At 36.2% G+C, this 13,375-nt stretch overlaps 1 protein-coding gene across 1 annotated transcript in view; it reads left to right on the top strand.

The window, feature by feature from the left end:
• Positions 1-251: 251 nt before the first annotated feature.
• RAB36 (RAB36, member RAS oncogene family) overlaps positions 252-13,375 on the top strand; it is a 54,495-nt gene continuing 41,371 nt past the window's right edge. The window contains exons 1-7 of the mRNA XM_053701994.1: positions 252-438; positions 915-997; positions 2,338-2,403; positions 2,580-2,681; positions 4,019-4,083; positions 4,269-4,320; positions 4,481-4,562. Coding sequence (XP_053557969.1) covers positions 373-438; positions 915-997; positions 2,338-2,403; positions 2,580-2,681; positions 4,019-4,083; positions 4,269-4,320; positions 4,481-4,562 — 516 coding nt within the window. The 5' untranslated portion in view covers positions 252-372. The remainder of the gene's footprint in view (positions 439-914; positions 998-2,337; positions 2,404-2,579; positions 2,682-4,018; positions 4,084-4,268; positions 4,321-4,480; positions 4,563-13,375) is intronic.

Raw genomic sequence — 13,375 nt, 5'->3', positions numbered from 1 at the left:
CTTTATAGAATGATAAAACACCGACCTGTTCTTATAGGAATTCTACCCTTAGCGGTGTGACCCCGCCCACAAGTCGCAGGGACTGTGCAAGACTACGCCTATCCACGCGAAACCACGCCCAGTCAGTAAAAAATACGCCCATATGCAATATGGCCACGCCCTTTGCCCACCTCTGTTTGCACGGCTATTGTCATGGTAACAGTGACGCGGTTTTGGACCCTGCGACCTGTAAACAGTGCCGTGAGGGACCACTGCAAACAGACCCTGATCACTTCCTCTTATTTCACTGAGTGTTTCCCCAGATGCCGGGTGCTCTTATTCCAGCTTTCTCCTTGCCTCTGTGCAGTGTCACTCCGTGAAAAGCTACACACAATGCAGAACATACAGGTGCCAGTGCCACCTGTTAGCAGGGACAGGGTGATCTCCCAGATGCCCAAGGTAAGTCCCTTCCTGTCTTTAGCGGGTGATGCATGGTACCATTAACATCACCTCCCTGTACATTTTACAGCTGAGCAGTTCAGTTTTAAAAAATGATCCCCTACTGTACATCTGTCACTGTTATATTTTGGCCAAGACAACTAGACCTGTGCTTGGGACAGCATGATTTGGGCACATTTAAAGGGTAGTTCAGTGGCATGATGCCTTATTTACTATTATGCCCTCCAAATATTTGAATTCTTTATTTTACGAATCAATAATCCTCACTTGTCTTGTGGGGTTCATGACTTGTCTAGGCATCCCTGGCCTTTGGTTGTGAGAAACATTTGCAGTTAATAAATAATTGAGATTGTGCGTAGGGGGCATCAGATTTCTCAGTGCCAAAGGCAGCACAAACATTAAATACACAGCTAGTTTGTTTTAGTAATCTAATTTATCACATAAATGTGACCAGGATCCATTTCCCTCCCTGCCAGTGCTACACCCCTCAAGCTTGCCTCCAGTATAAAGCTGAATTTGATGCCCAGGTGAAGGCCGCCTGTTCACAGCGTAACATTGGGTAAGTGGAGATAAAGGCCATGGAATATCATATGCAGTGTTTTACCACAATAAGTTCATTAGAACTATGGTGTTGCATTTTGAGTGATTAGGGGATCCACAAGAAATTTGCTCAAAGTTCTCATATTGTGGGAAGTGATGTACAGGGAGCAAGGAGTGAACAACATTAGGGGAGCAATTATTAGGATTCTGCTAAGGGACAGTGTTCTCCTTAAAGCAACATTAAAGGGACAGTCTACACCAGAATTTTTATTGTTTAAAAAGATAGATAATCCCTTTATTACCCATCCCCCAGTTGTGCATAACCAGCACTGTTATATTAATATATGTTTTACCTCTTTGATTAGCTTGTATCTAAGCCTCTGCAGTCTGCCCCCTTAACTCAGTGGTTTTGACAGACATACAGTTTAGCCAATCAATGCAGACTCCTAAATAACTCCACGAGAGTGAGCACAATGTTATCTATATGACACATGCAAACTAGCACAGTCTAACTGTGAAAAACTTTCAAAATGCTCTGAGCTAGGAGGCGGTTTTCAACGGTTTAGAAATCAGTCTGAGCCTAGCTAGGTTTAGCTTTTCAAAAATACCACCAAGGGAACAAAGCAAATTTAATGATAAAAGTCAACTGTAAAGTTGTTTAAAATTGCATGCCCTATCTGAATCATGAAAGTTTAATTTTGACTAGATTGTCCCTTTAAACACTTTGCAGTATACTTTCATTATTTATTTTGTTGCCTTTTCCTGTAATTTAAAGGGATACAAAACCACAATTTTTTTCTTTCATGATTCATATAGAATATGCAATTTTAAGGAACGTTCTAATTTTCTCCTATTATCATTTTTTCTTTGTTCTCTTGCTATCTTTATTTGAAAAGTCAGGAATTTAGTAAGCTTAGGAGCCCATTTTTGGTTCAGCTTTTGCCGATTGTGGGCTACATTTAGCTCAGGAGCATACATATGTCTATAGCATTCTGTTGCAGCAGTGTTTGCAACTATGTATTTCAATGCTATAAACATTGATGCAAAATTGCTGCCAGATGACTCGAGAAGACGTGCACACTCCTGAGCTCACCTAGGATCACTCTTTAAGAAAGGATGCAAAAGAACTAAGCAAAATTGATAATAGAAGTAAATTGTAAAGTTTTTTTAAAATGTGATGTTCTATCCAATCCATTTAAGTGTATTTTGGCTTTACTGTGCTTCTAAGTGGAGCAGTGCTGGCATTTTTTTAAGAGATCCAATACAAAAACTGTTTGTTTTACACATCTGTGTACTGTGTAGCTTGTCCATGTTAAATTATATATTTCTAATGATCACATTAAATGGCATCCTTTACAGGCTGAAAATGTCTAAGGTTGTAATGGTGGGTGATCTCTACGTGGGAAAGACCAGTTTAATTAATAGGTAAATTGTTGAACTTAAGTTGTTATTTTTTGTGCCAATCTTTTTCTGTACAATTCTGTTGTATTTATTTCCTTTTTTTCAAATGTTCCTCCACTGTCTTCCCTCAGTAATAGTCTAATATTAACATAGCCACAATTAGTCTATTGTTTATAATGCTGACTATATTTGTCCTGCAGGTTCTGTAAAGATGTGTTTGACCGCGATTATAAAGCAACCATTGGTGTAGATTTTGAAATTGAGCGGTTTGAGATCTTGGGAATTCCATTTAACCTCCAGATGTAAGTTGGGTGACTGGCATAACTTGTTTAGAAATGGGATTCACTATTTAAATTTCAAATGTTATTGCCAATTATTTGTGCGTAATTTAAAATGTCGACTTCAGAGTCATGCAAACATAAATATAACTGGAGAAAGTAAAAAAGCTAAGTTATATACAAAATAGATAACATTTAGGGGCAATATCTTACAATGTATGCTGTTTAAAGCTGTGCACCTAGTCAGAGATTTATGATTTTTTTTTTCTAGAGCAAATGCAATTTTTGAACTGTCAAAATAATAAACATTCAGAGCGCATGCATTACAATTAAAGGGACAGTCTAGTCAAAATTAAACTTTCACGATTTAGATAGGGCATGTAAATTTAAACAACTTTCCAAATTACTTTTATCATCAAATTTGTTTTGTTCTCTTGGTATTCTTTGTGGAAAGCTAAACCTAGGTAGGCTAATAAACTGATTTCTAAGCCGTTAAATGCCGCCTCTTCTCTCAGTGCGAGCAACAGTGGGGCTTGTGTCATGTAAGCAATTAACAAATTGAGTCATTATTAGATGGTATAAGCACCTTAGGCTCTCTAAGCAGGTGCTGTGTTTAAAATGGTGGTGCACAGTGTATACTTAAATACACGTTTAAAGTAGCTATAGTTTTTATTAAAAACATTGTTGTTAATACATGTATATTACAAAAATGCTTCTATTCAAAACTAAAATGCAGCCATGTGGATTCCAATTTTGGCTGAAATGTCCCTTTAAAGGGCCATAATACCCAAATGTTTAAACACTTGAAAGTGATGCAGTATAGCTGTAAAAAGCTTACTAGAAAACATCTCCTGAACATCTCTATTTTAAAAAGAAAGATATTTTACCTCAAAAGTTTCTCAGTAGCCACCTCCCATTGTAAAGGATTTCTAAGCAGCATATTAGTATGTCTGTCCTGGGACAGCTTAGGGGATGAGACTCGTGCACTCTCATATTATTTCCCTATTCAGCTTACTATCAAATCTCATGAGAGTTAAGTGAAATCTCATGAGATCACAGTAAAAGAGTTCATGACCTCAGCACTTCTGATGCTGATTGGCTGCTGTTCATTTCTTCATTTTTTTATTTTTTTACCTGCAGCTGGGAGCAGCTGAGTATAACTTTTTACACAGAACTTACTCTGCTGAGCTGAGGAGATTGTGAGGTAAAATATCTTCCTTTTTTACATAGAGATGTTCAGGTGATATTTTCCTGTCAGCTTTTTACAGTTATACTGCATCAGTTTCAAGTGATTTAGCATATGAGTATTATGTCCCTTTAAGTTAACAATGTTATCTTTGTTGTCGTTTTCTATCCTTTAGATGGGACACTGCCGGGCAAGAGAAATTCAAATGCATTGCATCTGCTTATTACAGAGGGGCACAAGGTGAGACCTGTTGACATTAAAATTAGACAATCATGATGTTGCAACAAGGTAACACCACAATAGAACATACAACTAACACTTCTACATATACAGTTTACCTGCTCTTTAGGGTTTACATGTATAGTACTAGATGATGTGTATTCTCTGATAAAGGATTAAGGTTCCTTTCTTTGCTTTTCTTTCAGCTATCATCACTGTGTTTGATCTGGGTGACATCCAGACCCTGGAGCACACAAGGTGAGTCAAAAGATATGCAGCTGATATAGATGTAACAGACTCTGAATAGATGCATTATAAATAGGGGTTATGGGTTGGATTGCCTGGAGGATATCTGTAGCTGATGCATAGAATTTGGTCTTATTGCTCATGAATCTGTATATGCTTCTTTATATTCCAGGCGCTGGCTGCAGGATGCTTTAAAGGAAAATGAGCCAGGAACATGCTCTGTTTTCTTGGTGGGAACAAAAAAAGATACATTAGTAAGTAAATGGGCTGCTTTAGGGGCAGATCAAAACCATTGTAAGTCATGAGATTCATTGTTCTATCTCTTTGTTGTCAGTGATTCATTGATTTGTTTCTGTGATGTCTGATTCCATTTTAGGTCCCTGTGTGTTATCTGTCTGATTACCCCTGTTGTGTGTTTTATATATATATGGAGGAAGGGGATACATTATCCCCGAAACGTTACACGGTCACAGTAAATTTGCTTTTGGAAAATCCAGTGACGGTCAGGTTCCAGAAGGAATGGTTGTAAATACATACATACATACATATGCAAGATTCAGTTTTTTTCTTGTATATGCTGTGTGATTTTATTCTCTGCTCTGTGTGTTTTATGATTTAGTGGTCATTGTGTACTGTTTTATAAGCTCTCAGTACCTGTTGCTATATTATTCAGTGCTTGTACACGATGAATAATTCATTGTGCTAGAGCTGTGTGCTCTGTGATACAGGGATTAGTCTTTGTCCCATGTGATTAGGTGATTTTTCACTGTGCGCAGAGTTCGTTCTAAAGTGTGTTGGGGGTGCACAGTCTTTTTTTCTTCTTTTACACTGTTCCCAAGCCAATAGAATCAATAGATATCCTAGATCTTCAATTTATTTATATATTACACTAAAAAAAAACTAGCACAGTCCTTAAACATTATTGACCAGATTACAAGTGAAGCGCAAAGCTATAAGGGGTTTATCATGGGTGTTTGCACTTGTCGGGCTTACCGCTAGTATTACGAGTAAAAATGATCGCTTGAGCACAATTGCTATTTATCCTAGCCTGATTACCGCATCCTCAGAGCTCTGGTTAAAGGGACACTCAATCAAAATTAAACTGTCATGATTCAGATAGAACATGCCATTTTAAACAACTTTCCAATTTACTTCCATTAACTAAATGTGCAAAGTCTTTTTATATTTAAACTTTTTGAGCCATTAGCTCCTACTGAGCATGTGCAAGAATAAGTGTGTATGCATTTGTGAATGGCTGATAGCTGTCACATGGTATGTGTATGCATTTGTGATTGGCTAATGGCTGTCACATGGAACGGGGGAGTGGAAAAAGACATAACTTTTAAAATTGTCAGAAAAAAAATCTACTACTCATGTGAAGTTCAGACTAAGTGCTATTGCATTATCTTGTTATCTTGCATTTGTTGATTATGCAAATCTACTGTGTTGACTGCTCCTTTAACTGTTTAGCAAAACTAAAAAGTGTCACAAAACACATCTTTGTTTAGAAAGTGCGCACAGCTGTCAGCCACAAGTTTAAATGTTTTAGTAACAGCATATATCTTTTTTTCTTTTTTATGTTAACATATGATTTCCTGACCTCCCCAGTAATGGCATCAAATACAGAGCACAGGTACTCAGGGGAGGAATAGCATGGGGATATGTGTAGGGCAGAACTAACACTAGTGGTCCAACTTTTATTTTTTTTTATTTTATTTTTTAAAATATTTAAAATGTTCTAATCCCCAGGCGACTGCAGAGCTCACTGCTCAGGAGGGGCAGATTTTTTCTGAAACAAAAAAGTTGCACAATACACATCAAAAATACATTACAAAGTGCAGTTATACTCATATTAACACTGTCTATTAAAACATTTTTTTAAAAAAAATATTGCACAAAAAGTTATAAGGTCCCAAAGATATGAGATTTCGGATGTTAGAAAAAAAAACCCTTCCAAAGTACTTTAACATAGAGATACATACACATACATTGCTACAGATGTCTATATATGTGTACATATATATTAATGTATATGTGTATATATGTATTGACAGACATATATACACATATAAAAACATTAATATATATGTACACACATATAGACATATGTAAGTGCATTAGAGCCCTTTGAAAACATGATAAAACATATATGCAATATTCATATTTAATAAATAATTTAACCATGCGTTTACTGTAAATATTTCACATTTGCTAATGCGAATATGCTATGTTGTTTGCGCGATGGGTGTTAGTTTTTTTTTTTAAGCAATTTTTTTTTTTATTTCTATGGGGAATGCGAAAATGTGATCGTATTTGCGCGATTTCGGGTTTTTTTAGAACTTGTAATACGAACGCAACCTGACTAGCGCAAAAATCTTAACTCTAGCAAAAACAAAAAAATACTGTGCCACTTGTAATCTAGCCCTTTGTACTTATGTGTGTGTGTCTTTATGTATGAGTGTAGGTATGAGTGTTTGTGTGTTTGTGAGAGTGTGTTTGTGAGAGAATGTGAGTGTGTATGTGTAAAATAATTTAATAATATTATTCATACTGTAAAATATATATTACAGAATGTATAATACTCTAAAATATTTTTATTAATATTTTTTTATATTTTTTATTAAATTTTTCAAAAAACACACATTGAAGATAGCAATTCTTTATGTTAGCTAACCCGACCACGTGAGTCCTAGGTTGCGAACTCCAATGCTCATTACTTATATTTTACATTCCTATGTTCTTCACATAGATATATTTCTATATATATCTTCTACTGTTAATGTAAAATACATATCTATACCTATATATATCTATAGGAATAGAGCTACAGGTGCAGGAATGCATATATATATACATAGAAATACGTATTTACAATAAAAAGTATGTTATCCTATAAGTGAAGAACATTGGAATGTGAAATATGTACAGTAAATATACAGTAAAACACATAAATACTTAAAGGGACAGTTTACTCAAAAATGTTCTCCCCTTTAATTTGTTCCCAATGACCGACTTTACCTGCTGGAGTGTATTAAATTGTTTACAAGTAGCTCCTTTACCCTTATATTGGCATTTGAAATGGTTAATTTAGCATGTGGTATCCCCACCTATTCTGAAAGTTTGTGGCCGCGCGTACCAGCTATAGATAAGCTTTGTAAACACAGCCAGCAGAATAAATTACACTCCCAGTGTGATAAAGCAGAGATAAGGTAATACAATGTTGATTTTCCATTGTTCTCTCAAAGTATTGGTGATTGTTTTAAGGACAGATATAAGATAAAGAAGCAGGTATATGTGCACAATGTGATACAGTAATGAGATCTGATTATACCTACAAGCTCAACCCATTTTATTAGGCTGTGGCTTCAAAACACAAAATCAGAGCTTTAATATACAGAAATGAACCTTAAAAAGCTAATTTTCATACATTTTTTACTCTGCAGTTGGTAAAAAAAGCAATTGTAACACATTAAGGGAAAAACTATTTTACAGTATACTGTCCCTTTAAATACATATGTACACACATCTATACACATATATATGCATACATACACATATTTAAACATGTCCATGTATGTATATATATATATATATATATATATATGTGTGTGTGTGTGTTAAAGCCCTTTGCAGCCATTTAAAAAAAAAACACTTTATACCATCTATTTTTCAGAGCTTAAATCTTTTTTAAAAAAAAAAACATTTTAAATTTTTATTTTTCAGACAGTGTTTATATGAATGCAACTCTTCTTTTACATGTATTTAAGTTGTGTTTCATGCAACATTTTTCTTCCCCCACCCTTTACACGAGCTCTGAAGTTGAGATAACCCGATACACGTTAAATTCGATTGTGCTCGAGTGAATGAGTTTATTTTCAACTCGTAATATGCGCACTATTTCCATTGCATGCAAAAAGCAGAGAAAAAGCCGATATCCCTCGCATACTACAATTAGTGCGCCACTCGTAATCTAGCCCTCTGTGTCTTTCCATCTTGCTTAGTGGCTTATCCAGTGTTCCTATATTTTAGAATATTCTTTTTTCTTTTTTTTTATATTTATTGAATTTTTATTCACACATTTTTGTTAAACAAATCATTCAATTGTTACAGTTCAAATAATACATGCATATTTTTTAAGAAAACAAAAAAAAATAAGGAGAAAAGAAAAGAAAAAGAAACAAAAACAAATACTCAATAAGGTCATCGCATCTACCATTTGGTTACACTATATCAAGTCTTCGTATAGAATAGCAATCTGGTGTATACTTATTTCCTCTCTTGGTTGGATTTTAGAATAATCTTATACTGGATAATCTCTGTTTTGTTGTAATATATTCTGTAAAGGTATTTCTATAGTAACAAGATAGTAGGTAAAGTAGTAATAATGGTAAGTGCCTATAGGTGCCAAATATTTTTGTAATCAGCAAGCACCTGTTAGGGGGGCAATATAGCACGGAGACTCATAGATAAATGAGTTACAAAGTCTGCAACAAAAAACATAATTTATGTAAGAACTTACCTGATAAATTCATTTCTTTCATATTAGCAAGAGTCCATGAGCTAGTGACGTATGGGATATACATTCCTACCAGGAGGGGCAAAGTTTCCCAAACCTTAAAATGCCTATAAATACACCCCTCACCACACCCACAATTCAGTTTAACGAATAGCCAAGAAGTGGGGTGATAAGAAAAAAGTGCGAAAGCATATAAAATAAGGAATTGGAATAATTGTGCTTTATAGAAAAAAATCAAAACCACCACAAAAAAAGGGCGGGCCTCATGGACTCTTGCTAATATGAAAGAAATGAATTTATCAGGTAAGTTCTTACATAAATTATGTTTTCTTTCATGTAATTAGCAAGAGTCCATGAGCTAGTGACGTATGGGATAATGACTACCCAAGATGTGGATCTTTCCACACAAGAGTCACTAGAGAGGGAGGGATAAAATAAAGACAGCCAATTCCTGCTGAAAATAATCCACACCCAAAATAAAGTTTAATGAAAAACATAAGCAGGAGATTCAAACTGAAACCACTGCCAGAAGTACTTTTCTACCAAAAACTGCTTCAGAAGAAGAAAACACATCAAAATGGTAGAATTTAGAAAAAATATGCAAAGAGGACCAAGTTGCTGCTTTGCAAATCTGATCAATCGAAGCTTCATTCCTAAACGCCCAGGAAGTAGAAACTGAACTAGTAGAATGAACTGTAATCCTTAGAGGCGGAGTTTTACCCGACTCGACATAAGCATGATGAAATAAAGATTTCAACCAAGATGCCAAAGAAATGGCAGAAGCTTTCTGGCCTTTTCTAGAACCGGAAAAGATAACAAATAAACTAGAAGTCTTACGGAAAGACTTAGTAGCTTCAACATAATATTTCAAAGCTCTAACAACATCCAAAGAATGCAACGATTTCTCCCTAGAATTCTTAGGATTAGGACATAATGAAGGAACCACAAATTCTCTACTAATGTTGTTGGAATTCACAACTTTAGGTAAAAAATCAAAAAGAAGTTCGCAACACCGCCTTATCCTGATGAAAAATCAGAAAAGGAGACTCACAAGAAAGAGCAGATAATTCAGAAACTCTTCTGGCAGAAGAGATTGCCAAAAGGAACAAAACTTTCCAAGAAAGTAATTTAATGTCCAATGAATGCATAGGTTCAAACGGAGGAACTTGAAGAGCCCCCAGAACCAAATTCAAACTCCAAAGAGGAGAAATTGACTTAATGACAGGTTTTATGCGAACCAAAGCTTGTACAAAACAATGAATATCAGGAAGAATAGCAATCTTTCTATGAAAAAGAACAGAAAGAGCAGAGATTTGACCTTTCAAGGAACTTGCGGACAAACCCTTATCTAAACCATCCTGAAGAAACTGTAAAATTCTCGGTATTCTAAAAGAATGCCAAAAAAGGATGAGAAAGACACCAAGAAATATAAGTCTTCCAGACTCTATAATATATCTCTCTAGATACAGATTTACGCGCCTGTAACATAGTATTAATCACAGAGTCAGAGAAACCTCTTTGACTAAGAATCAAGCGTTCAATCTCCATACCTTTAAATTTAAGGATTTCAGATCCTGATGGAAAAAAGGACCTTGCGACAGAAGGTCTGGTCTTAACGGAAGAGTCCACGGTTGGCAAGAGGCCATCCGGACCAGATCCGCATACCAAAACCTGTGAGGCCATGACGGAGCTACCAGCAGAACAAACGAGCATTCCTTCAGAATCTTGGAGATTACTCTTGGAAGAAAAACTAGAGGCGGAAAGATATAGGCAGGATGATACTTCCAAGGAAGTGAAAAATGCATCCACTGCCTCCGCCCGAGGATCCCGGGATCCGGACAGATACCAGGGAAGTTTCTTGTTTAGATGAGAAGCCATCAGATCTATTTCTGGGAGTTCCCACATTTGAACAATCTGAGGAAATACCTCTGGGTGAAGAGACCATTCGCCCAAGTGCAACGTTTGGCGACTGAGATAATCCGCTTTCCAATTGTCCATACCTGGGATATGAACCGCAGAGATTAGACAGGAGCTGGATTCCGCCCAAACCAAAATTCGAGATACTTCTTTCATAGCCAGAGGACTGTGAGTCCCTCCTTGATGATTGATGTATGCCACAGTTGTGACATTGTCTATCTGAAAACAAATGAACAACTCTCTCTTCAGAAGAGGCCAAGACTGAAGAGCTCTGAAAATTGCACGGAGTTCCAAAATATTGATCGGAAATCTCACCTCCTGAGATTCCCAAACCCCTTGTGCCGTCAGATACCCCCACACAGCTCCCCAACCTGTAAGACTTGCATCTGTTGAGATTATAGTCCAGGTCGGAAGAACAAAGAAGCCCCCTGAACTAAACGATGGTGATCTGTCCACCATGTCAGAGAGTGTCGTAAAAACGGTTTAAAGATATTAATTGAGATATCTTTGAGTAATCCCTGCACCATTGGTTCAGCATACAGAGCTGAAGAGGTCGCATGTAAAAACGAGCAAAGGAGATCGCATCTGATGCGGCAGTCCTAAGACCTAACATTTCCATGCATAAGGCTACCAAAGGGAATGATTGTGACTGAAGGTTTTGACAAGCTGATATCAATGTTAAACTTCTCTTGTCTGACAAGGACAGAGTCATAGACACTGAATCTATCTAGAAACCTAAAAAGGTTACCCTTGTCTGAGGAATCAATGAACTGATTGGTAAATTGATCCTCCAACCATGAACTTGAAGAAACAACACAAGTCGATTCGTATGAGATTCTTCAAAAATGAGAAGACTGAGCAAGTACCAAGATATCGTCCAAATAAGGAAATACCAAAACCCTGTTCTCTGATTACAGAAAGAAGGGCACCGAGAACCTTTGAAAAAAATTCTTGGAACTGAGGCTAGGCCAAACGGTAGAGCCACAAAACTGGTAATGCTTGTCTAAAAAGAGAATCTCAGACACTAAAAGTGATCTGGATGAATCGGAATATGCAGATATACATCCTGTAAATCTATTGTAGACATATAATGCCCTTGCTAAACAAAAGGCAGGATAGTCCTACAGTAACCATCTTGAATGTTGGTATCCTAACATAACGATTCAATAATGATAGATCCGGAACTGGTCTGAAGGAATTGACCTTCTTTGGTACAATGAAGAGATAAAATAAAACCCCAGCCCCTGTTCCAGAACTGGAACTGGCATAATTACTCCAGCCAACTCTAGATCTGAAACACATTTCAGAAATGCTGAGCCTTGCTGTGTTAACTGGGACACGGGAAAGAAAAAAATCTCTTAGCAGGAGGCCTCAACTTGAAGCCAATTCTGTACCTTTCTGAAACAATGTTCTGAAACCAGAGATTGAGAACGGAATTGATCCAAATTTCTTTGAAGAAAACGTAATCTGCCCCATACCAGCTGAGCTGGAATAAGGGCCGCACCTTCATAGGTACTTAGGAGCTGGCTATAGGTTTCTATAAGGCTTGGATATATTCCAAACTGGAAATAGTTTCCAAACTGATACCGCTCCTGAGGATGAAGGATCAGGCTTTTGTTCCTTGTGAGGAAAGGAACGAAAATGATTATTTACCCTGGAAAGAAAAGGAAAGCAAAGTTGACTTAGAAGACATATCAGCATTCCAAGTTTAATCCATAAAGCTTTTCTAGCTAAAATAGCTAGAGACATATACCTGACATCAACTCTAATGATATCAAAAGATGGTATCACCAATAAAATTATTAGCATGTTATAGAATAATAATAATGCTATAAAATTATGATCTGTTTTTTTTTTTTTTTTTTTAAATTTTTTATTTATTGATTGAAAAGAGGGTCAGGATACACAGAGAAAAAAAATGAATCAGGTAATACAATAAATGGTGGACAAATTTCGTAATTTGGTATTAAATACATAATGCTGTACCGAGTTCTACAACCTAATCCAATAGTAGTTCTTGGAGTAGAATTTGAGAAACCTTTGCCTCAAAACATTTTCATCTTTTTAAACAAACAATAAGCCAACATAGATATTGTGTGCCGATAAAGGAAAAATACAAAAAGTACGAAGAGAAGAGAGAAAAACTGGGGAAAGGAAGAAAAAGAAGAGCGGGAGAAAAAGAGAAAAAAAAAAAAAAAAAAAAAAAAAAAGGAGGAGGGACTTGGGTTGAGTTCCCCCTCCCCCCCCCCCTCTCCAAGAAACCGAGACCAACAAAAATTAAGTGATTACATCACTGCTAAATTCCCCTCTCAATACAGCATTCTGAATCCATTCAGAATGTTTAAAGGGAGCAATGAGGCTTTTTTGAACTTCCAGTGTATTGGAGAGAATGTAATCTCCCCATTTCCTGAAAAATTTGGCAATTTCTTTTTCAGAGGATATCTGCGTCTCATATTGTTCATAAATTAATTTAGAGTCTAATATGTTCAAAAGAGAGGTGAGCATAGGACCTTTATTAGCTTTCCAGGAAGAAAAAATAATGTTTCTAGCGGCTAAAATTATGAAATTAACAAACTTTATATTTCCCTGCCTATCATCGTATTGCCTTAGAAAGATGATTTCCTCCATCTCCAA

This window comes from Bombina bombina, chromosome 2, assembly GCF_027579735.1.
Source record: "Bombina bombina isolate aBomBom1 chromosome 2, aBomBom1.pri, whole genome shotgun sequence".
NCBI lineage: Eukaryota > Metazoa > Chordata > Amphibia > Anura > Bombinatoridae > Bombina > Bombina bombina.
This window is presented reverse-complemented; position numbering and strand designations above follow the sequence as displayed.